Below are 25,358 nucleotides of genomic sequence, written 5' to 3'. Positions count from 1 at the left end.
CTTCAGCAAAGCAAATAATGGAGCGGGGATATGGACAAAATGAAATTGGTTAGATAATGAGAGTTGCTGAAACAGGGGGCTTGTTATACCATTTTCTCTTCTTTTTAAGAATTTTCATGATAAAGTGTTAAAATCCACCAAATTGCTGTCCAAAATAGCACTTCTTTAGATTTTGTTTGGAAGCTGAACCTTGTTTAAAAATTAGTATAGCAAATAGTAGGACTTTTATAGTAAATAACAATACCTCAGTGGTAAGATAATTGAGTTTGATGTTGCTCAAAATGAAAGTAGGCTGTCTTTTATATATTATATTCTCTTTAATTCAGTGAATGTTTTTCATTGTACTGTTCTGAAAGTTTTCAAACTAGAGCAAAATTGAGGAAATGATAAAATGAGTCCCCTTATTTTATAACCTGGATTTCAGTTGAGTTCAGTTCAGTTGCTCAGTTGTATCCAACTGTTTGTGACCACATGAACTGCAGCACACCAGGCTTCCCTGTCCATCACCAGCTCCTGGAGTTTGCTCAAACTCATATCCGTTGAGTCGGTGATGCCATCCAACCATCTCATCCTCTCTCTTCCCCTTCTCCTCCTGCCTTCAATCTTTCCCAGCATCAGGGTCTTTTCCAGTGAGTCAGTTCTTCACATCAGGTGGCCAAAGTATTGGAGTTTCAGCTTCAACATCAGTCCTTCCAATGAATATTCAGGACTGATTTCCTTTAGGATTGACTGGTTTGATCTTCCTTGCAGTCCAAGGGACTCTCAAGAGTCTTCTGCAACACCATAGTTCAAAAGCCTCAATTCTTGGTGCTCAGCTTTCTTTATAGTCCAACTCTCACATCCATACATGAGTACTGGAAAAACCATAGCTTTGACTGTACAGACCTTTTTCAGCAAAATAACATCTCTGCATTTTAATATGCTGTCTGGGTTGATCAAAGGTTTTCTTCCAAGGAGCAAGCAAGCGTCTTTTAATTTCTTGACTGCAGTCACCGTCCACAATGATTTTGTTTGGAGCCCACGAAATTAAAGTCTGTCGCTGTTTCCATTATTTCCCCAACTATTTGCCATCTAATTACTGGTAACGTTAACCTTGATCATGAGATTAAGATGATATCTGTCAGGTTTGTCCCCTTTATAGTTAATATTTGGTTTATATTTTTGCCTTTATTATTAATAACCTGGATTTACCAATTATAAAAAATTGACAATGTTTGTATTGTCTCTCTCTCTATAGATATCCTTACTGATTTTCCATTTGCCTGGTCAATCACTTACTGAGAAAAGGATATAGGAACATCTAAGTATAGCTGTAGTTTTTTTTATTAGTTTTGGTTACATGTATATTGAACTCTTATGTGCAAAAACATTTGGAGTATGTTAGGTGTATTAGTTTTTTAGGGCTGCTGTAACAAATTATCACAAATTTTGTGGGTTAAAGCAACACCAATTTATTACAATTCTGAAGAAGCTGAAAATGAGTGTTACGAAACTAAAAGTTTTAGCTGCTAGTTCTTTCTACATGCTAAAGGAGAGACTCCGTTTTCTTGTCTTTTCAAGTTTCTGGAGGCTCTCTTCTTTCCTTAGCTCATCAAAGTGCTTCCCATCACCTTTGCTTCCCCTTGCTTCCATTCTCACATTACCTTCTATAGTCAAATCTCCCTTTGCCTCCCTCTCATAAGGACACTTGTGTTTACCATGGGGTCACCCAGATAATCAAGATAATCTCCCCATCTCAAGGTTCTTAATTTATCACAGTTACCTGCACAGTCCCTTTTATTGTGGAAAGTGGCATATTTACAAATTGTGAGGATTAGGATATGGATATCTTTAAGACACCACTGATGGTCAAACTCTCCAAATTAATTGACAGATTAAATGCAATCTGTATCAAAATCCCAGCTGATGTTTTTGCAGAAATTGACAGAATAATCCTGAAATTCATATTGAAATGCAAGCAACCCAGAATAGGTAAAACAAGTTTGAAAAAGAATAGTCAAAATAAACTTGAAAAAGGACAATGTTGGGGAACCTGAGCTTTCTGACTTAAAAACCTACTTCAGAGTTACAGTAATTAAGATAGTTTGGCACATAAGGATAGAACTCCAGATCAGTAAAGTAGAATTTAAAGTCCAGAAGCAAACTCTTACATTTACAGATTTCTTACAAAGCTGTAAAGACAATTCGATGGGTAATGAATAGTCTCTTTACCAAGGACTGTTGGATAGTCACCATTTGCCACCAAGGATAAATGGATATCTCTATGCAAACAAGCAAATATGTACTTCTTTCTTATACCATGCAAAAAAGGAACTCAAAATATATCATATACCTAAATATAAGAGTTAAAGCCAAAAACTTTTAGAAGAAAACAGAAGTAAATTGTCATGACCTTAGTTTCTTAGATGAGATACCAAGAGGTTAATGAAAAAATAAAAAATAGAGAAATTATGCTTCATCAAAATTAAAAACCTCTGTCCATCAAAGGATAGCATCAAGGAACAGAAAACATGAGACACCATTAAGAAAGGATAAACATAACAAGTGGTGCTGGGAAAACTGGTCAACCACTTGTGAAGGAATGAAACTAGAACATCTTCTAACACTGTTCACAGAAATTCAAAATGGATTAAAGAGCTAAATGTAAAACCAGAAATTATGAAATTCCTAGAGGAAAACATAGGCAAAACACTGACATAAATTACATAAATTACACAGGATCTCTGACATAAATTTATGTCTCTGACATAAATTACAGCAGGATCCTGTATGACCCACTTCCCAGGGTAATGGAAATAAAAGCAAAAATAAACAAATGGGACCTAGTTAAACTTAAAAGCACAACGAAGGAAACTATAAGCGAGGTGAAAAGACAGCCTTCAGAATATGGAGAAAATAATAACAAACGAAGCAACTGACAAAGAATTAATCTCCAAAATATACAAGTAGCTCCTGCAGCTCAATTCCAGAAAAATAAACAACCCAATCAAAAAATGGGCCAAAGAACTAAACAGACATTTCTCCAAAGAAGACATACAGATGGCTAACAAACACATGAAAAGATGCTCAACATCACTCATTATCAGGGAAATGCAAATCAAAACAACAGTGAGGTACCATCTCATGCTGGTCAGAATGGCTGCTATCAAAATGTCTACAAACAATAAATGCTGGAGAGGGTGCGGAGAAAAAGGAACCCTCCTACGCTGTTGGTGGGAATGCAAACTAGTGCAGCTACTATGGAGAACAGTGGAAATTCCTTAAAAACCTGGAAATAGAACTTCCATATGACCCACCAATCCCACTCCTGGGCATACACACCGAGGAAACCAGAGTTGAAAGAGACACGTGTACCCCAGTGTTCATCGCAGCACTGTTTACAATAGCCAGGACATGGAAGCAACCTAGATGTCCATCGGCAGATGAATGGATAAGGAAGCTGTGGTACGTACACACAATGGAATATTACTGAGCTATTAAATAGAATGCATTTGAATCAGTTGTAATGAGGTGGATGAAACTGGAGCCTATAATACAGCGAGAAGTAAGTCAGAAAGAAAAACACCAATACAGTATAGTAACGCATATATGTGGAATTTAGAAAGATGGTAATGATGACCCTATATGTGAGACAGCAAAAGAGACACAGGGATAAAGAACTGACCTTTGGACTCTGTGGGAGAAGGTGAGGGTGGGATGACTTGAGAGAATAGCATTGAAACATGTATATTACCATATGTGAAACAGATCACCAGTCCAGGTTTGATGCATGAGACAGGGCACTCAGGGCTGGTGCACTGGGATGACCCTGAGGGATGGGATGGGGAGGAAGGTGGGAAGGGGGTTCAGGATGGGGGACACATGTATACCCATGGTTGATTCATGTCAATGTATAGCAGAAACCACTACAATATTGTAAAGTAATTAGCCTCCAATTAAAATAAATTAATTAATTAAAAAAAGAAAGTGTGAACAGCACATAGAATGTGATATAATATTTATAAATCATATGTCTGACAAGGAACTTGTATGCAGAAAATATAAAGAGCCTTTCAACTCAAAAGTTAAAAAGGAGAATCTAACTAAAAAATGGCCAAAGGACCTGATGTTTCTTGAAAGAAGATACACAAATGGCCAATAAGCACATGAAAAAATGCTCAACATTATTAGTCGTTCAGTTCAGTTCAGTCGATCAGTCGTGTCCGACTCCTTGCAACCCCATGAATCGCAGCACGCCAGGCCTCCCTGTCCATCATCAACTCCCGGAGTTTACTCAAACTCATGCCCATCAAGTCGATGATGCCATCCAGCCATTATTAGTCATTAGGGAATTAGCCAATATTAGTCATTAGCCAATATTAGCCAATTAGCTGACATTAGCCAATATTAGTCATTAGGGAAATGCAAATCAAAGCCATATAGAATACCATTTCATACTCCCTGGAATGGCCAAAATTAAAAAGACATACTCTAGTAAGTGTTGGTGAGAATGTGAAGAAATTGGCACTCTCGTATCCTGCTGATGGGAGTGTTAGATGGTACACCCACTTGGAGAAGAGTTTGCTTGTTTCTCAAGATGCTAAACATAAGTAACCATACATCTTGTCAGTTCCATTCATAGTACCTAAGAGAAATGAAAGCGTAAGTCTGCACAAAAACTTATACATGAATATTCATAGCAGCTTTATTCATAATGGTCCCAAATTAGAAACAGTCTAAATGTACATCAAATGGTAAATAAAGAAACATGTTACATTCATATGTGGAATATTATTTGGCAGTAAAAAGAAATGAAGTACAGATATATGCTGCCTTGTGGATAAACCTTGAAAACATTATGCTTAGTAAAAGAAGCCAATCATAAAAGACCAAATTGTATCATTCTATTTATATGAAATATCCAGAATAGGAAAATCCATAAGAACAGAAAGTAGATTGTTTCAGGTTGGGGCAGAGTAGGTTGGAGGGAAAGCAGAAATAGGAAGTGACTGATAATCGACATGGAGTTTGTTTTTGGAGGTGATAGCAATGTTCTAAAATTAGATTGTGGTGATGGTTATACAGCTCTGAATATGTAAATATTGGATATATAGTCTCTGTGTTATATATACACACATATCGTTTACATGGGTGAATTTGATGGTTTGTGACATAAATCTCAATAAATAGGAAAAACAAAACCAAAGATACCTGAGAGATTATTTTATAAAATCATCTGGAAACTGTACCATTACTTTACTCATTTTTTTTGTTTTTTATTTCAAACTTTTCATTTTGTACTGGGTATAGCCAGTTAATAATGTTGTTAATAATAGTTTCAGGTGAACAGTGAAGGAACTCAGCCATACGTGTGTGTGTGTGTATATACACCCGCTCACCCTGAAATTCCCCTCCCATCCAGGCTGCTATATAACACTGAGCAGAATTCCATGTGCTATGCAGTAGATCCTTATTGGTTATCCATTTTAAATCTTACTATGCTCATTCTTAAAGTGGAGGAATCATTAGAATATTTTGGTTTTTGAATTTTCTTTACCTCTTATAATGGATAACAACTTGTATACATAGTTTACTTGATATGATCATGGTTTAATGTATCATCTATTTCCTGGGACTATTGGAGGACTAATTCAGGACTTTTGTAATTAGAAACATTCTGCTGCTAAAGTGACTTAACATGCATGGCATGCATTTAGTAGTATATTCTAGTACTTAGTATCTGTCATTGTTCCAGTTGGTTTTTTATGCATAATTGTTGAATATTTTCTTGCAGTATGAAGCAGATGGACAAGAAACACTAGTAGTGGAATTGAGATCATGATCTCCATTTTATGTAGCAAAGTGTCTGATATTTTGTGTTTTAAGCCTAAACAGTTTTCTGTTCCATTTTCCTAACTCCTTTTTACAAGCATAATTCATTCATTGTGAAAATTGTATTCAGTAGCTCAAGAGCTCTTAAACTAAGAATACGGGAACTTGCTGGTAATGGGCCAGTGAACGTTGTGTAGAAGATTAAATGGCTCATCCTGCAGCTGCTTTGCTTGTGAAACCTTCGTTGACTTCAGTTCTTAATTAACTTGTTAGGTCTATAGCTTCAGGCCTAAATTGAGGCTTGATTAAAGATGAGAAAAAGTGAATATATTGGAGAGAAGATGTATTAGATGCCTAGGGCTACTCTAACAAATTACCACAAACCAAGTGACTTAAAACAACAGAAAATTATTCTCTCAGACTTCTGGAAGCTAAAAGTCTGAAATCAAGGCTATTTACATGGTTACACTGTCTCTGAAGATTCTTCCTTACCTTTTCTAGTTTTTGGTTGGTGCTGGAAACCCTTGGTTTTGCCTGGTTAATAAATGTGTCATTCTCTTCGTTGCCTCTGTCTTCACATGACCTCTTCCCTGTGGGTCTTTGTATTAATGTGGCATTTTCCTTTCTGTGTGTCTGTGTCTGAATTCCCCTTATTTTAGAAGGATTCTGGTCATCGGAGTGGAGCGTATCCTAATCCGTTGTGACCTTGTCTTAACTTGATTACATCTGCAGAGAACCTGTTTCTGAATAAGGTCACATTTATAGGTACTGTGGGCTAAGATTTTAACATGTCTTTTTGTGGGACATAATTCAAACTATAATGGAATAATGTGTTTTGTTTTAAAATATATTTAACTGTCAAGTTGTGAGCTAATTTGTGGGCACAGTGTTTTCACAGGGAGTTAACATGAAGTGAATTAGATTAAGAGCATTTAAGACAAAAAAGAGAAGAAATTATCAACTTTGGGCCATTGTCAACTTTGCTGTATAGGAAAAGCCAAGCTGTAACACTGATCTTTAGTCTCCCCTGGTAGTGTGAAACTCTCCATTATTCTCTATTGCTCCCTACCCTCCTCCTCTCAATTGGTCTATGTATATATAGTCTTGCTTTTAAAGAGATATCTAGTGTTTATGGTCAAAATAGATGAAGTGCTTTAAGATCAGTCAGTCAGTCAGTCAGTCAGTTCAGTTCAGTTGCTCAGTTGTGTCCAGCTGTTTGTGACCACATGGACTGCAGCACACCAGGCTTCCCTGTCCATCACCAGGTCCCAGAGCTTGCTCAAACTCATGTTCATCAAGTTGGTGATGCCATACAACCATCTCATCCTTTGTCGTCACCTTCTCCTCCTGCCTTCAATCTTTCCCAGCATCAGGGTCTTTTCCAGTCAGTCAGTTCTTCACTTCAAGTGGCCAAAGTATTGGAGCTTCAGCTTCAGCATCAGTCCTTCCAATGAATATTCAGGACTGGTTTCCTTTAGGATGGACTGGTTTAATCTCCTTGCAGTCCAGGGTACTCTCAAGAGTCTTCTCCAACACCACATTTCAAAACCATCAATTCTTTGGTGCTCAGCTTTCTTTATGGTCCAACTCTCACATCCATACATGAGTACTGGAAAAACCATAGCTTTGACTAGATGGACCTTTGTTGGCAAAGTAATGTCTCTGCTTTTTAATATGCTGTCTAGGTTGGTCATAGCTTTTCTTCCAAGGAGTAAGCGTCTTTTAATTTCATGACTGCAGTCACCATCTGCAGTGATTTTGGAGCCCAAGAAATTAAAGTCTGTCACTGTTTCCATTGTTTCCCCATCTCTTTGCCATGAAGTGATGGGACCAGATGCCATGATCTTAGTTTTTAGAATGTTGAGTTTTAAGCCAGCCTTTTCACTCTCCTCTTTTACTTTCATCAAGAGGCTCTTTAGTTTCTCTTTGCTTTCTGTCATAAGGGTGGTGCCATCTGCATAGCTTAGGTTATTGATATTTCTCCTGGCAGTCTTGATTCCAGCTTGTGCATCATCCAGCACAGTGTTCCTCACGATGTACTCTGCATATAAGTTAAATAAGCAGGGTGACAATATACAGCCTTGACATACTACTTTCCCAATTTGGAACCAGTCTGTTGTTTCACATCTGGTTCTAACTGTTGCTTCTTGACCTGCATACAGATGTCTCAGGAGGCACGTAAAGTGTCTGGTATTCCCGTCTCTTTAAGAATTTTCCAGTTTGTCATGATCCATACAGTCAAAGGCTTTAGCATAGTCAGTGAAGCAGAAGTAGATGTTTTTCTGGAATTCTCTTGCTTTTTTGATGATCCAACGGATGTTGACAATTTAATCTCTGGTTCCTCTGCCTTTTCTAAATCCAGCTTGTACATCTGAAAGTTCTCGGTTCATGTACTTTTGAAGCCTAGCTTGGAGAATTTGGGGCATTACTTTGGTAGTGTGTGAGATGAGTGCAATTGTGTGGTAGTTTAAACATTCTTTGGCGTTGCCTTTCTTTGGGATTGGAATGAAAACGGACCTTTTCCAGTCCTGTGGCCACTGCTGAGTTTTCCAAATTTGCTGGTATATTGAGTGCAGCACTTTCACAGCATCATCTTTCAGGATCTGAAATAGTCAACTGAAATTGCATCACCTCCTCTAGCTTTGTTCATAGTGATGCTTCCTAAGGCCCACTTGACCTCGCTCTTCAGGATGTCTGGCTCTAGGTGAGTGATCACACTATCGTGATTATCTGGGTTGTTAAGATGTCTTATGAGGAACTAATTTTTGTGGCCAGGTTTGTCAGATAGGCCCTTTGCTACCTCATTGCAAAACTCAAAACCTATATGACAAGTTGTAGTTAGAAATCATTTGGATAATTTTTGAGTCTGTGACCACTGCCAGATTTTCTAAGTAATTCAGCTTTCACTGTCACTCCAGTTCCTAATGGAAGTCTCCTTATCTATCAGTTAGGGTTCCTTTTGAAGCCAACTGAATCTACTCCTACTCTTTTAAGTAGAAAGTAATAATTAGAAGATTTTAGAGAGTATATTACGAGAACAAAGCTTTAGAGGGCTAGAGATTCGAACTTTGATGTTGTTAGCCAGAGAGTTGAAATATTCTGCTATGCTACAGGACACCGCCATTTGTGTTACTTCCCTAATCCTGCGTTTGAAACCTAATAAATGTGAACTTGGGCAAGATAGTTAACTGCTCTGTGTCTCAGTTTTGATGTCTATAAAGTGAGATAGATGAAGATCCCTAACTGGAGGATTGTTGCATTAAATGAGCAATATACAAGTTCCTGTAACAGTGTCTGGACGCCTGGTATCGTATGTTGCTGCGCTAGAGCTACCTTAGCAGTATTGCAGACTGGGTGGCTTACACAACAGAAATTTATTGTCTCACAGATCTGGAGGCTAGAAGTTGTAGGAGAGAGAAATTTTTCCCTTCTCATTTTGGGTTCTATGGCTGGTCTAACAATTAAATTAGCATAGAACAGGGGATTTATAGGAGAAAGATTTAATTTCATATATAAGAGACCCTCAAAGGTATGAGGCTCTAAATCAGGCAGTTGAGGCTTATATGCCATTGTTAGCTAAGGAGGAGAGAGAGTAGAGGTCTGAGACTTCACAGGAGGAAGGCAGTTAATAGGAGGATGGGAAGAGCAAATGTTTGCCAAATAAATGTTTCCCATGCCATGCAGGTAAGTCCTTCTGATGTAAAATGTTATGTCTGGTTTTAACTCTCTTCTGGGTACAGACTCTCTGCCTAAATCCTTTGAGGTGGTTAAGGGAAGGGTAAAATAAACTCTTCCCTAGTCTGTTAGGTCTTGTTCACCTTCAGCTCAAAATGATCCACATGCCTGGTGGCACATTTTGGGATCACGAGTTCTGGTCCCTCTGAGAGTCCAAAATCAGGATGTTGGTAGGGTTCATTTCTTACTAGGACTTTGAAGGAAGAATGTTATGTGCCTCTCCCCTACTTATGGTGGTTTATGGCAATCTTTAGTGTTCTTTGGCTTGTGGAAGCATCACCCTGATCTTTTCCTTCATCATTTCTTACTAGGACTTTGAGGGAAGAATGTTATATGCCTCTCCCCTACTAGAGTATTTAATGGATACTCTAGTCATACAAGAATAGAATACATGGTTATGTATCATCCTTATTTATATTATTGCTTCTTTGTGCTTTATACAGTGTAAATAAGGTCCTTTACTGAGATTTTTAAAGGGTGAATGAAAAAGTTCTATCAGTAGATTTAGATGGATTTTGTTTCTTTAGTATTGTACCCAAACCACTATGGTCAAGTTACTGTATTTTCTTAAGTGTGTTCTGTGAGTGCTAGTCCTACTAGATCTTATGTAATTTGGGGGGCGGGGGATGAGAAACAAATAGATTGGGGAATATTATATATTATTGTATATGCCTCTTTCGGATGACTTAGTACATATGAATAGTTACAAGGAACAGTGTAGTGAAGAAGCCAACTTTATTTTGCTTTTAACTCAGTATTTCCTAAATGTATCATAACATCTACTAATATAGTGAAGTCACTGTACACCAAACATTTGATCTTTTGGAGTCCCAGGGCCCTAGAGAAGTAGTACCTCTTATATCCATAATTAGGAATTATGTAATTATTTTTAGCTCTCTGGGGAAAAATCCTTCTAACGTGTAAGTTTATTGTTAAACTTTTTGGTTAAGTGAACTGCCTGGATTGTAGTTCTGTTTTGGAGTTTGTCAGCAAAGCTATAATGTAAATGTTTTGAAGGTAGGATTAGTGTCTGTTTTCTATGTGTATGCAAAACTTACCACATAGGAATCATTTAGATGGCAGTTTGAGAGGAAAAAAAATCAAAGTCGTATAGATAGTTCTTGATGTCTTTCATAAGTAAGATGAAGGTAGGAAATGATTTTTTTGGCTGTTGAATAAGCCCTTTAATTCTGTTTGATGTATTTCTGTTGCAGTTTTTCTTCATTAAAAAACAACAACATAGCTTTATTGTGATATAATTGATGTAAAATAACCAGAGCATCTTTTCATGTGCCTTTTGGTTATTTGTGTGTTTTTTTTAGAGAAACGTTTCTCTAGGTCTTCTACCCATTTTTTTGATTGGATTGTATGTTTTTCTTCCCCCCTGATATTGAGTTGTATGAGCTGTTTGTATATTTTAAATATTAATCCTTTGTCAGTTGCATTATTTGCAGATGTTTTTCTCTCAGTTTGTAGGTTGTCTTTTTACTTTGTTTCCTTTGCTTTTATTGTTGTTGTTGTCAGTTGCCTAGTCATGTCAGACTCTTTGCAATCCCATGGACTACAGCATACCAGGCTTCCCTTTCCTCACCTTCTCCTGGAGTTTGCCCTTTGCTGTATAAAAGCTTTTAAGTTTGATTAAATCCTCTTTGTTTATTTTTGTGTTTATTTCCTTTGCCTTGGGGAACAGATGTAGGAAAATATTGCTGTGATTTATGTCAAAGAATGTCTTGCCTATATTTTATGTTCCCTTCTAGAACTTTTATAGTGTTATGGCTAACATTTATGTCTTTAAACCATTTTGGGTTTATTTTTTTATATTGCATGAGGGAATGTTCTAAACTCATTGCTTTACATGTAGCTGTCTAGCATTGCTAACACCATTTGTTGAAGAGACTCTTTTCTCCATTGTATATTCTTGCTGCCTTTGTCATAGATTAACTGTGATTGTATTGGTTTACCTCTGCACTCTCTATTCTAGTCCATTGATCTGTTGTGTCTGTTTTTGTACCAGTACCATACTGTTTGGTTACTGTAGCTTTATAGGATAATCTAAAGTCTTGAAGGCTTATGCCTCCCTTTGTTGTATTTTCTTAGGTTTGTTTTGGTAAGTCTGGGTATTCTGTGATTCCATATAAATGTTAGGATTATTCTAGTTCTATAAAAAATATGTCCTGTTTTGGTATGGATTGCACTAAATCTGTAGATTTCCTTGGGTAGTGTGTCCCTTTTGACAGTATTGTTGCAATCTAAGAGTATGAGCTTTGAATCATCTTCAGTTTCCTTTATCAGTGCTTTATAGTTTTTACAGTATGGGTCTTCCACTTCCATAGTGAAGTTTATTCCTGGGTTTTTTTTCCCACAATTTTATATGCATGTGTTTTTTAACTTTCACTTTCTGATATTTCATTTTTAGTGTGTAGAAGTATACTGGATTCTGTATTTTAATCTTGTATTTTGCAACCTTGATGATTCATTTATTAGTTCTTCTAGTTTTTGTGTGGAGATTCTGGGATTCTCTGTATACATTATTATGTCATCTGCCAAGAGTGACAGTTTTACTTCTTCCTTTTCAATTTGAATTCCTTTTTTGTTTTGTTTTATTTTTCTTCTCTGATTGCTGTGGTTCGGACTTCCAATACTGTGTTGAATAGTAGCAGTGAGACATCTTTGTATTGTTTGTGAGTTTAGCAGGAAGACTTGAAGCTTTTTGCTGTTGTGTGTTATATTGGCTGTGGGTTTGTCATAAATGGTCTTTGTTGTGTTGAGATATGGCCTCTCTTTCCACTTTGGTTAGTGTTTTGTCATGAATGGGTGTTGATTTTTGTGAAATGCTTTTCCTGTATCTATTGAAATAATCATGTGGTTTTTGTCTTTTTTTTGTTATTGTTGTGTGTCACATTGACTGATTTGCATAGTTGAGCCATTCTTGTGACCCTGGAATAAATACAACTTGATTATGTTGTGTGATCCTTTTTATGTATTGTTGGATTCAGTTTGCTAATATTTTACTAAGGTTTGTATCTCTATTCATCAAAGATAACTGGCCTGTAGTTTTATTTTCTTAATAGTGTCTTTGTCTGACTTTTCTATCAGGATGATAGTGGCCTCAGTGACTTAATTTTTTGGAATAGTTTTGAGAAAAGTTTTCAATTAGCAATAATCATGACTTGGATAAACCTCATTGGCTACGATACTGCCCCTGTGCAAAGCTGGAATAGTTTTGAGAAAGATAGTTACAAGTTCTTATTTATATGTTTCATAGAATTCTCCAATAAAGGCATCCAGTCCTAGACTTTTGTTTGCAGGAAGTTTGTTTACAGATTCTATTTCACTTTTAGTGATTGGTCTGTTCACATTATCTGTTTTCTTTGTAACCCACTGTTGGCAGACTGTGTTTCTAGAACCTTTTCACTTCTTCTAGGTTGTTCAGTTTGTTGGCATATAACTGTTTATAGTATTCTCTTATGATATTTTATATCTGTGGTATTAGTTGATTTTTCTCCTCTTTCATTTCTTATTTTGTTTATTTGGATTCTCTCTTGGTGAGTCTAGCTAGAAATTTGTCAGTTTTGTTTATCTTTTTAAAAGACCAGCTCCTGATTTATTGATCATTTCTACTTTTTTAAAAATTCATTTCTCTCTACTCTTTATTATTTCCTTCCTTCTGCTGAGTTTGGACTTTGTTTTGTAATTCTCTGAACTGATGGTTATTTGTCATTTTTCTTGTTTCTTGAGGAAGGCCTGTATCACTATGAACTTCCCTCTTAGAATTACTTTCGATGTATTCCAGAGATTTTGTAAAGTTGTGTCTTCATTTTCATTTTTTTAAGATATTTTCTGGTTTATTCTTTGATTTTGTCATTGACCCATTGTTTCTTAGTAGTGTGTTGTTTAGTCTCTGTGTGTTTGTTCATTCTTCATTTTTTTTTCCTGTGGTTGATTTCTGATTTCATACTTTTGTGATCAGAAAAGTAGGTTGAAATAATTTATATCCTTTTAAATTTGTTGAGGCTTGCTTTGTGACCATGTGTGTGATCTATCCTAAAGAATGTTTTATGCATCCTTAAGAAGAATGTATATTCTGCTTTTTTTTTTTTTTTATGTTGTGTCCTGGACATATCAATGAAATACAACATATCTGTGTCATTTAGAACCTCTGTTGCCTTATTGATTTTATGTCTGTATGTCCATTGATGTCAATGGAGTGTAGTCTCCTGCTGTTATTGTATTATTGTTGATCTTTCCCTTTATGTCTGTTAGTATTTGCCTTATAAATTTAGGTGCTCTGTATTGGGTGTATATATGTCAAGAAGTATTCTTTTCTTGTGTTGATCCCTTTATCAGTCTATAGTACCCTTCCTTGTCTGTCTTTATAGCCTTTGTTTTAAAGTTTGTTTTGTCTGATATGAGTATTGCTACTCCTGTTTTCATGTTGTTTCCATTTTCTAGTTTAAGGAAATAAATAATTGCATTTTTGAGAATTTTTTCCCCTAATAATAAATCTTTTTCTAAGAATACCTTTATTATTAAATTTCTTTCAACTCCACTTTAGTTGAATCCCAGAGATTTCAATGTTGATTTTTCATTTGCATGTAGGTAAATATTAAAGAAAATTTCCTCTGAGAGCCTTTGGGGTCCCTTGATTATTTGGAAATGTGTTGTTCGATTTCAAAATGTTTGGGAAATTTATAGGTATTTTTCTATTACTGATTCTTAGTTTGATTGTATTATGATCAATTGGGTGTATGATTTCAGTTCTTTTAAATTTAAAATGTTTGTTTTGTGACCTAGGACATGCTTTGATTCATGTTCCGTGTGTAGTTGAACAGAATGTATATTCTGTTTTTATTGGTTGGAATGCACTGTTGGTGTTATTAGATTCCCTTGGTTTATGGTGGTCATTTTTTCTGTTCCTTGTTGATTTTGTCTAGTGCTTCTCAGTTGTTGAGGGAGAGGTATTGAATCTTACCTCTGGTTAGATACTGATTGGAAGGTAGGCAGTAAATATAACACCTGAAATACCTTTCTGGAAGGGAAAAAAAAAAAGGTTAGTTTTCTATAAATCCTTGTTTTAAAATTCTAACACCATATCAAGAGCATCATGGTTAGAAAGTCAGGGGAAGGGAAAAAGAAAAAAAAAGAGACTATGTCCAAAAGAAAGATAATATACTGTCTTATTTATTTACTTAGGCCCTGAGCAATTTTTTGGTGCTAGCTGAAAAGAGGGGTAGGACTTTGAAAGGGAAAAACCAATCCCCATTTTAATAATAAGGTTTTCCTCCACCCTAAAGTGAGAGCCAGAACAAAAATAAGGCATTTGATAATAAATTTTCCTGAAGCTTTGAAGAATAAGAAAGATCAATGTGCCCTGAGAAGTGCTTTGGACTTAAAGTAGAAAGATTTCACCTTTACTTAAGCGTGAGACTTATTTTGTGCATAGTTCAAGCAGTAGTCTGCATTGAGGATTCGTTAGAAACATATAAATTTCTCATTTATGTTTTTCGGTGAGTTGGTTTTTTTTTTTTGGGGTAATACCAAACTTTAGATTATGTTTCTCAAGGCCTTTTCCCCTTCATTTTAAAAAGAAAAAAAGAGATTAGTGACTAACACCCCATTTATGCAAATAATAAGTTATCAATATTTACATGTTTTTGGTGGTTTACAATTATCTCATTCGATTCATACAGCTCTGTGAGATTTGTAACACAGGTTCTTTATTCTTTAATTTTGGAATCTCAAAAAGGTTAAGTGATTGTTTCCTCAGGTCATAAAAATGGGTAGAGTAAAATTAAGATATTCTCATTCCTAATTAGCCTTCTTTCTGTGATACTCTGCCTTTGAAAGGATATATCTGTTTTCTTGAATAGAACTGACTTTACTTAAAGTATGTTTTATTTATATTTTATATTATATTGATTTTATATGTACTCCAATGATCATGTATTATAATATTTAATTTTACATAAGAATAAATTTCAGAGATGATTAGAAAGGTTTAATAAATTTTCAGACATTGACCTCATCCTGAATTTTCTCTTACATGAACTTGTTTTTAGATATCCTTCGATTATTTGCCCATAGATAACTATGACTTCTTACATGTTTTTACCTTTATGTGTTGATTTCAAATTATTTTTATTCTTTTTCTGATTTTATTTTTATATTAGAAAAAGTTAGAAAATGTATATGTTAGTATTTGTAAAGTTTCTCTTGTAATTTGTTTGGTTCAGTAATTACTTTCCTCTATAATAGAAGCAAATATTTTAAATTATTTAAATTTTTTTTTCTATGATTGGTGTTATATATTGTGAGATAACTTTTTAAAAATAAATTTTAAAATTAAATTTCCCTATCTGTTTAGTTGTATTTTGGTTATTATATATTAAAATCTTATACCTTTAAACCTGTGTTATTTTGTTGTCTGTTCTGTCAGTTTTACTTTTATGCAAATCCCACATTACTTTTGAAAAATTTTGCTTTATAATTTCAATTATATTTTCATATATTCAGATATTTCATATTTTGATATAATTATGTTTTCACATATTATTGAAACCATGATAATATATCATATTAATGATATAGTGATATATAATAATATATCATAATAATATAATATCACACATTATTGAAATCACTGTGTATGTATGTATTAAACATTTTTATTGAAAATAATTTTTCTTGTAGACCTGTTTTGTCATCAGATTCATGATGTAAGCAAATATGATTAAAATACATCAAATATAAACAAATCAATGAAAATCAATATGTGTATGTAGATGTCATTGTTGAAGTTTAGTTGGAGTTTTTTACTTTTTCCTCTAATTTTATGTCTTTTCTAAGATTCTTTAGTGAAAGATTTTTTCTTAATTAAGGAGGGAGCAACTTTTAAAACAACCCTATCTTAGACTTAGCCATTTGTAACAAGTGAAATACTAGTACTTTGTGATGAAGATGATGATGTTGTGTTTATTATGATGATGGTGATGATACCTTCAGTAACTGGACAGTAGGTCTCATTAACTGGACAGTAGGTCTCATTATTGTTTGGACAAGTTAATTTTATTAATATTGTAACCCTGCAGCATCCATATTGTTCAGTGTTTTGTGGAGGTTGTTTATTTTGTGTTAATTTAAATTTGTTATTGAACTCAGTATTCTCTAAGAACTGTGTTTTTAACAGAACAAGTTAAAATGTAGTTGTAATAAGCCCTGATCTTACAATACTATTTATTTTAATTTAAAGATAAACTTTTTGTTGAATGGAGTCTACAATGACAGCTTTCTTCTCCAGAGTATTATTCATCAGTGTGCTGGATAACTCTTTATAAATCATAGCTTTACATGTTGCTGTTTGCTTTTGTAAAAGACAGGCTTTAATCTGAAGTTTCTAAATAATCAGGGCTCTGTAAAAAAATCTAATGCAGAGCTTTTTAGATAATACAATTGAATGACTGTGTTCTGGAAATGGTGTTCGGAAGTAACATATAAATAAATAAATTAACATGTTGCCAACAGGCTGGGAACATATTTATAGCAAATATCATAGGCAGACAGCGAATATTATGTAATTAATATTCAGTGATGTAATATAAAAAGATAGGGAGTAAAGATTACATAGAGATTCCCCAAAGAAAATACAGATAGTAAAAGATACTCAGCCTTATCATTTAGAAATTCATGTCAGACCATCAATAAGAACCTTCCAGCAGCATATGAAATACTCAATACAGTGGTAATATCCAGTGCCATCCATGATTAAGTAACTCCCATAGATTATTGGGAGAATGTTTGAAGAAGTACAGTCATTTTGAGAAGTAGTTTGATAATTTGTGTCAACAGGCTTAAAATTGTTACTTTGATCCATTAATTCTTTTTCGTTTCCCAAGGAAATAATTATAGATATTTAAAGTTTTTGTATGTATTTATTATAAATAATTATTACATTTAGGAAGATGATTAAGTAATTTTTGATCATTTGTTTGACGAGATATTGGGCAGTCATTAAGAGCTGATATTTATAAGTATTATCATATTATGGGTGAATGTTTATAACATTGTTAATAAAGACATTGTAAATAAATATAATTACAGATAAAAACAGGAACACAATAACTTGTGGGTGGTTTAAAAAGTAGGGTAAGAATTTAAAGGAATATAGTAGACCTTTTATTTTAAGCACAAATAAGATTTTAAGTATTTTAGGAACATCTGAAGGTTGCTTGAAATTTCTCTGAGGCACTTATCTGCACTGTGCTCTTTGTAAAGTTGGTGTGTAGGAGGGAGTCACTTTCATCAGTGTAGCCAGCTACCCAGTCCCTGTATGTCAAGTTTTGCTTTTTCTGCTCTTTTTTACATAAATATCCTGGGGGGAGGATATATGCTATTTTAATGCTGCTGGAGAATTTGAGGATTCATAAATTTCTCAGACATATTCATGTATATTCCAATAATCCACTTGGCAGTTGTGGCCTCTGTGTTCTGGGGTTATGTAATTTCCCCCTTTTGAAATAGTTTCCTGATTTTCAAAAATTCTTTCAAGAGCATGTTATTTTTAAAGGAAAAGAAAACCCTTTTTTCAGTTATCAGTTAGGTATTGTAGCATCAAACTCTTCTTCATGAGACAGTATATTCTGTTTTTCTTACAGTGTCTCATATGCCATTAATCTCCTCTAGAATTTGAACTTATCTCTAGAAGTTCAGTTTGCGCCTTACTTTATTACCTGTGTTTTTACTAACATGTTTAGTCTTTTCTGTTTTGAATACATGAAATACAGTTATAACTCTTCTAAGTTCTTGTTTGTTGTACTGTAATCTGTGCCGTTGGTTCATGTATTTTAATATTCAATAGAAAAATGTAAAAATGCAAAAAACACTTAACATGTACAAAATACAAATACTACATATTAAGTTTATTTTAGAATATTATAAGCATGTTGTATCATCTATCTCTGTAACTTTTCTAAATGTTGTTGTTTGTATGTGTATATAGTATATTGTTTAATCATACATATTTTACTGTAAATTACCTCTGGCTATGTGTATTCTTCTGAAATGTTTTCTTCTTTCTTAATATTATGTTATTGAGAGACACATTGACGTATATACTTGTCGTTGGTTTTACTCTTCTGTAGTAGTATTTTGAAGGAATGCTTTTGTTCGTTCTCCAATTGATTTCAGTTATACACATTATCTCAGTACATATTCATTATTTCCATTTCAGTTATATGTAACTTTGTTTTGTTTTGACAGTGCTGTTATGAATATTCTTGTACTTGTTTTCCAGTGTACAAATCTAAGAATTTCTCTGAGTTACATAGAATGAGCTTAGGAATTGTATATTTTAGTAATGGAATTACTAGAATCTTATGGATTCTTACTGGAGTGGAATCATATGGAATCTTATGGATTCTTACTAGATTGGAATCATATGGAATCTTACTAGATTATCCAGGTTGATTTCCAAAGTGGTTTTATCTCATTTACAATGTTTCTTTTTATATGTATATACACTCACGTATATATATATATATATATATATATATATATATATATATGTATATATATACACACACACACATTTACACATGCATGTGCACATATATGTATGTATATATTTATGGTTGCAGTTAACATAGTAGAAAACATCTTTTGTCTAAATTCACTTTTTTCTTCTTTTTAAATATTATTTATTTTAGAAACAGAATCATTAATTTAGAGGGTACATTTTTTTTATTAACTAGCCCTCTTTTTTAAAGTTCTGTTTTTCTTGACTTACCATGTACTCTTAACATGTTTTATTTGTTATGAAAGTTATGCATGTGTAACATACTCAAATAATTCTACAAAATTTATTGTTAAAAATAGCTATCCCTTGTCTTGTTTCTGCCCCGTTTACTTTTCCCTGGAGGCCACCATTTTCAGCATTTTTGCTGATTTTTTGGTATTTACCTCCATAGCTCTAAATCACCTGCCTGTATTTCCACTTCTTAATTTTTATCTTCTTTGGCTTCCCACTTTAAAACATGAAAATTTAGCCTCCTTTATTTCTTCCAGCTTCCTGCACCATCCAAACTTCACATGTGTACTCTTCCCTCATCTCTTTTATCCCAAGTGCTAACATTATTAGGAAAAGTAAATGCATAGCTGAGTTATTTAGCAAACTATAATTTCTCTTCTTTTTTTTTTTTTTTTTTTTTTTTTTAAATATTATTTTATTAGTTGGAGGCCAATCACTTTACAACATTTCAGTGGGTTTTGTCATACATTGACATGAATCAGCCATATAGTTGAACCCCAGGGTTAGCAGAAGGAAAGAAATCTTAAAAATTAGGGCAGAAATAAATGCGAAAGAAACTAAAGAGACCATAGCAAAAATCAACAAAGCTAAAAGCTGGTTTTTTGAAAAAATAAACAAAATTGACAAACCATTAGCAAGACTCATTAAGAAACAAAGAGAGAAGAACCAAATTAACAAAATAAGAAATGAAAAGGGTGAGATCACAACAGACAACACTGAAATCCAAAGGATCATAAGAGACTACTACCAGCAGCTCTATGCCAATAAAATGGACAACTTGGATGAAATGGACAAATTCTTAGAAAAGTATAACTTTCCAAAACTGAAGCAGGAAGAAATAGAAGATCTTAACAGAGTCATCACAAGCAAGGAAATTGAAACTGTAATCAGAAATCTTCCAGCAAACAAAAGCCCAGGACCAGATGGCTTCACAGCTGAATTCTACCAAAAATTTAGAGAAGAGCTAACACCTATCTTACTCAAACTCTTCCAGAAAATTGCAGAAGAAGGTAAACTTGCAAACTCATTCTATGAGGCCACCATCACCCTAATTTTTGTTTTCTTTTAAACAGAGGAGGATGCTAGTAAAAGAAGAAGCAGTAAGAATTTTGAAATCTTAGAGGGGATTTGTATTGCAGAGGAGGATTTGTGGAAGGAGATAATACTAGTCACTAAGGAAGCCATAGATTCCTTAAATGGGAGTGGAACAAGATGAGTAAGAATGACTAACCATCAAAAAGTACCTCATTGTGTTTTGATTTCCATTTCTCTAATAATTAGTGATGTTGAGGCATCTTATCATGTGCTTGTTGACCACCTGTATGTCTTCATTAGAGAAATGTTGATTTAGGTATTCTGCCAATTTTTTTATTGGTTTGTATGTTTTTACAGTACTGAGTTGTTTGAGCTGTTCATCTATTCTGGATATTAATACCTTGTTGGTTATTGTTTCCAAATATTTTCTCTTGGTCTGTAGGTTTTCTTTTCATTTGTTGATGGTCCCTTTTCTGGACAGAGCTTGTAAGTTTGATTAGATCCCCTTTGTTTATTTTTGCTTCTATTTATTTTGCCTTGGGAGACTTATCTAGGAAACTATTACTATGATTTATGTCAAAGAACATCTTGATTCTGTCCTCTCCTAGAAGTTTTATGTTGTCGTGTCTTACATTTAGGTCTTTAAGCCATTTTTAGTTTATTTTCAAATATGTTAGAGAATGTTCTGATGTCATTCCTTTACATGTAACTGTCCAGTTTCCCCAGCATCACTTTTTGAAGAGACTGTCTTTTCCTCTTTGTACATTTTTCTTTCTTGTTGTAGGGTAATTCACCATAAGTGTGTGGTTTTATTTCTGGGCTACCTATCCTGTTCTACTGATCTATGTGTCTGTTTTGTACCAGAACTATACTGGACTTCCCAGATGGCTCAATGGTTAAGTGTTCTCTCCTGGCAATGCAGGTGACACAAGAGACAAGGGTTTGCTCCCTAGGTTGCGAAGATCCCCTGGAGAAGGAAATAGCAGCCCCCTCCAGTGTTATTGCCTAGAAAATTCCATGGATAGAGGAGCCTGGTGGACTGCAGTCCACGGGGTTGCAAGTGTTGAACACGAATGAGCAGGCATGCATACATAAACTGTTTCGGTTACTATGACCTTGTAGTATAATCTGAAGTCAGAGAGTATGATTCCTCTAGTTCCATTCTTCTTTCTTAAGATTGTTTGGTATTCAGGGTCTTCTGTGTTTCCATACAAATTAAAAATTTTTTTCTTCTAGTTCTGTGAAAAATGCCGTTGGTGATTTCATAGAGATTGCCTTGAACCTGTAGATTGCCTTGGATAGTATAGTTTCTAACAATATTGATTTTTCCAATTCAAGGATACGGTATATCTTTCCATCTATTTTCCATACATCTTTCAATTTATTTTACCAGCATCTTACAGTTTTTGGAGTTTAGCTCTTTTGTGTCCTTAGGTAGATTTATTCCTAGGTATTTTATTCTTTTTGGTGCCGTGGTAAATGGGATTGTTTCCTTATTTCCTGTTTTGATAGTTCATCATTGGTTAATACAGATTTGTGTATGTTAATTTTGTATCCTGAAACTTTACCAAAATCATTGATAACCTCTTGTAGTTTTCTGGTAGCATCTTTAGGGTTTTCTATGTATAGTATCATGTCACTGGCAGACAGTGACATTTTTACTTCTTCCTTTCCAATTTGAATTCCTTTTATTTTTCTTCTCTGATTGCTATGGATAGACCTCCAAACTATATTAAATAAAAGTCTTATTCATTTTTTTGATACCTATGTTAGGTCATTCAGTTGAATCTCTTTTTCTTTAGTCTTTTAATTAGATTTTCTCAATTTAAGTAAACATAGAGTTGAGTAGTATCATTTCTTTTCTGCTAAAATTGCTAGTCTTATCATTTTCTTACTAAAGAGAGGATAAATATGTTAAACCCAAGTAGATCACTTGTGTTTTCTCACATATATTCTTGGTACATATAACGATTCAATCTAAGCGGCTAGAAAGGTAGTTCTGGCTTTCTATTTCCACACTTAATTAAGGTTTAATTGGTAGGTGTGAGTAGTGGTCTCATATTTGAAAATTTGGCATTTTAGCACATTTTATGTATTTTAAAACTTTTACATGTTACTTTTTCAAAAAATTTATTAAACTTAGAATGAAAGTGAAAAGTGTTAGTTGTCCATTTGTGTCCAACTCTTTGTGACCCCATGGACTGTAGCTGTCCATGGAATTCTGCAGGCAAGAAAACTGAAGTGGGTAGCCATTCCCTGTCTTGCAACTTGAGAAATTTCAAAGTTCATCAGGATATTTATTTATAGTAATTTGGCACAGTTTTTTGGTAACCTGTTGACATTATTTTGAATTTATAATAATCATAATTCAATTCTTGCTTTACCAATTCTATAATGTTTGAAACATTTTCCTCCAGAGTAAAGTTCTCATTAGGTAGAGAATGTTTGGATAATTCTGTTTCTTAAAATACAGATTTTAAAAGGGAATAGTGTTCAACAGCAAGTTTTTAACATTTTGCAGAAGTTAGACATGATGGTTTGATACCTTTATATTTATTCAGTATTGAAATATTTAAATGTGTGTATTTTTTTAAATAGATTATCTTTCTCAAGGAATAGACCTTTCTGGAATAGAAGTGATAGAAAATGATCTACTTTTTGTTGCAAGAGCTCGACTTGAAGTGGAAAATCAAGCTAAGCGCTTACTGGAGCAGGGTGTGGAGACTCAGGTAATAAAAATAGTATTACTTTTGTAATGTGAAAAATGTCGTAATATAGATGAACATTTGATTTCGTGTTTAAAATAATGTTTGTCTTTATTACTGAAGAACTATGTCTATGGTTTTAATTCGAGAGTAGGCATAATGTAAGTACAAGAAAAAATTTAAAAGTATGTTTATTTAATTCTACTTAAAATAGATTTTAAGATTTCTAATGTGTATTATATATAGTGTGGATTGTATTTTAAATATCATATGTATATGTAGATAGACGGTTAACAGATATTGAGTAGGCTTCCTTTGTCCAAGTCACTGATACTCATTTAAGCTTTTCAGTGACCCAGTTAGTATGATATTATTGCTATTTCCATTTTACAAATGGGGAAACTGAAAGCTTAATAATTGGTCAGAGGTCATACATCTGGTAAATGGTTTAGTTTGCCACTCTTATAATCACAGTGCCAGAAATTTTTTAAGAAACTTCTCGAGATTTCTAAGATACCATTTTCCTGATGCTTAATTTTCTGAATTAGAAGAGCCTAATGGTATTGATGTCGTAAAATCAGAAAATTAAATATAAATCTCAGTTCTGTATTTGTATCGCATCCAGATAGTTGCTCCATTTGTACTGGACCCAAATTTTTAATTCATATTCTTTAAACCCAAAGTTTCATTTTGAAAAAAAAATTTCATTTTGTGCATTTGTATTGGACAGAACTAATTTTATAAATATTCAGTTCTTCAGTCTCTAAATCAGGGAATATTTGATTTCTGATTCTCAGCTCTTGTAGTTTTATGTTTAAATGAACTTTTAAAGTTGATTATCATATATGTATAATGAAAAGTGAACAAATCATAGACACACAGGTAGAATGAAATACTTCAAAGTGAGCACACTTGTGAAATCAAAACACAGGTCAAGATATGGGACATTACCAGCACTCCTGGTGTCTCTTCACTCTCACTCACAATCACTACTCTCTCCTTTCCTACAGATAACTTTGATTCTAACTTCTAACCCTGGAGTTTAGTTTTATCTGCCACCAATTATGTGTTAACTCTTGGTCTCACTATGAAGATAAAATGCTCATACTGTTGAAAAATACTTGTCTGCATCATATAAGAGAGGATGCCTCATTCTTAAAGAAATATTCAAGGAATTCCAAGTCAGTTTTGAATTAACATGAATATTTCTATAGAAAATTGGTGCTGGCCCAGCTCATTTAGTTACAAGAAAGGAAGTAATCTAACATTTCAGAAAGGACAGAGTCACAGAATTTTTGTATTCCTCTAATGGTCATAATATCACTACATCAGAGATCAAACCTTTATTTATATGTACTGCTTAATATTTTTTACCTGTGAAGTTTTTATTGCTATATATATCTGTATATGTATGCATGTCTCTGATTTATGGTAGAAAGGAAATAGTATCACAGTTTGTAGAACTCAAATGCTGTTTTTAATAGAGATGGGGGAAATGATTATCATTTAAAGACTAATTTGTTTTATTATATTCTCATATATTTAAAGCAGGAAAATATTTTCTAGGATAGTAGTTCCTAAGCAAACTCAATTTTATGTATGTTGTTACTTTATGTCCATTTTAATAATTGTCAAATATGACTTTGCTTCAGTTTTTAAATCACATTGAAGTTAAACTGATCAACTTTAAGAAATTAATATTCCTTAAATATTGGTAGTGTTAAATATGCAGATTTATGGAGTTAATCAAAAGATATTTAAGTGGGTAAATATTGTTGTTTGGCCAATTGCCTACATCTAATCAATGAACTTACGAGGATAAAGAAGAAAATATTTTTAAATGTTGTGCATCTACATGGGTAGATGTGGAATGATCTGCATGGAACTAAAGAACTATAATTTTGCTGTATGTTTCAGTGTGATTTGGAAGAAAATAGATTCTGCTTAGTGGATGGGAATATTGTCTCTTTGTTAAGTCTGTGCTGTGCTTACTCCCTCTGTCACATCCGACTCTTTGCGACCCTGTGAACTGTAGCCCTCCAGGCTCCTTTGTCCATGGGGATTCTCCAGGCAAGAATACTGGAGTGGGTTGCCATGCCCTCCTCCAGGGGATCTTTCTGACCCAGGGATTGAACCCAGGTCTCCCGCATAGCAAGCAGGCTCTTTACCATATGAGCCACCAATTATGTTATAGTTTGCTGACATTAACCATTAATATTTTTTAATTCATTTTTTCTTGTTAAATTCCATAGATATAAAGTAACCTTCTG

At 33.9% G+C, this 25,358-nt stretch overlaps 1 protein-coding gene and 1 pseudogene across 2 annotated transcripts in view; one reads left to right on the top strand and one right to left on the bottom strand.

Moving 5' to 3' along the window:
• The window catches only part of COG5 (component of oligomeric golgi complex 5), a 276,034-nt gene that overhangs the window by 101,846 nt on the left and 148,830 nt on the right, over nt 1–25,358 (top strand). For both annotated transcript variants that reach the window (XM_065939836.1, XM_065939837.1), the window contains one exon: nt 22,982–23,112. In XM_065939836.1, coding sequence (XP_065795908.1) covers nt 22,982–23,112 — 131 coding nt within the window. The remainder of the gene's footprint in view (nt 1–22,981; nt 23,113–25,358) is intronic.
• LOC136171334 (U4 spliceosomal RNA) lies at nt 12,678–12,760 on the bottom strand (annotated as a pseudogene).

Source organism: Muntiacus reevesi, chromosome 6 (assembly GCF_963930625.1).
Source record: "Muntiacus reevesi chromosome 6, mMunRee1.1, whole genome shotgun sequence".
Lineage (NCBI taxonomy): Eukaryota > Metazoa > Chordata > Mammalia > Artiodactyla > Cervidae > Muntiacus > Muntiacus reevesi.
This window is presented reverse-complemented; position numbering and strand designations above follow the sequence as displayed.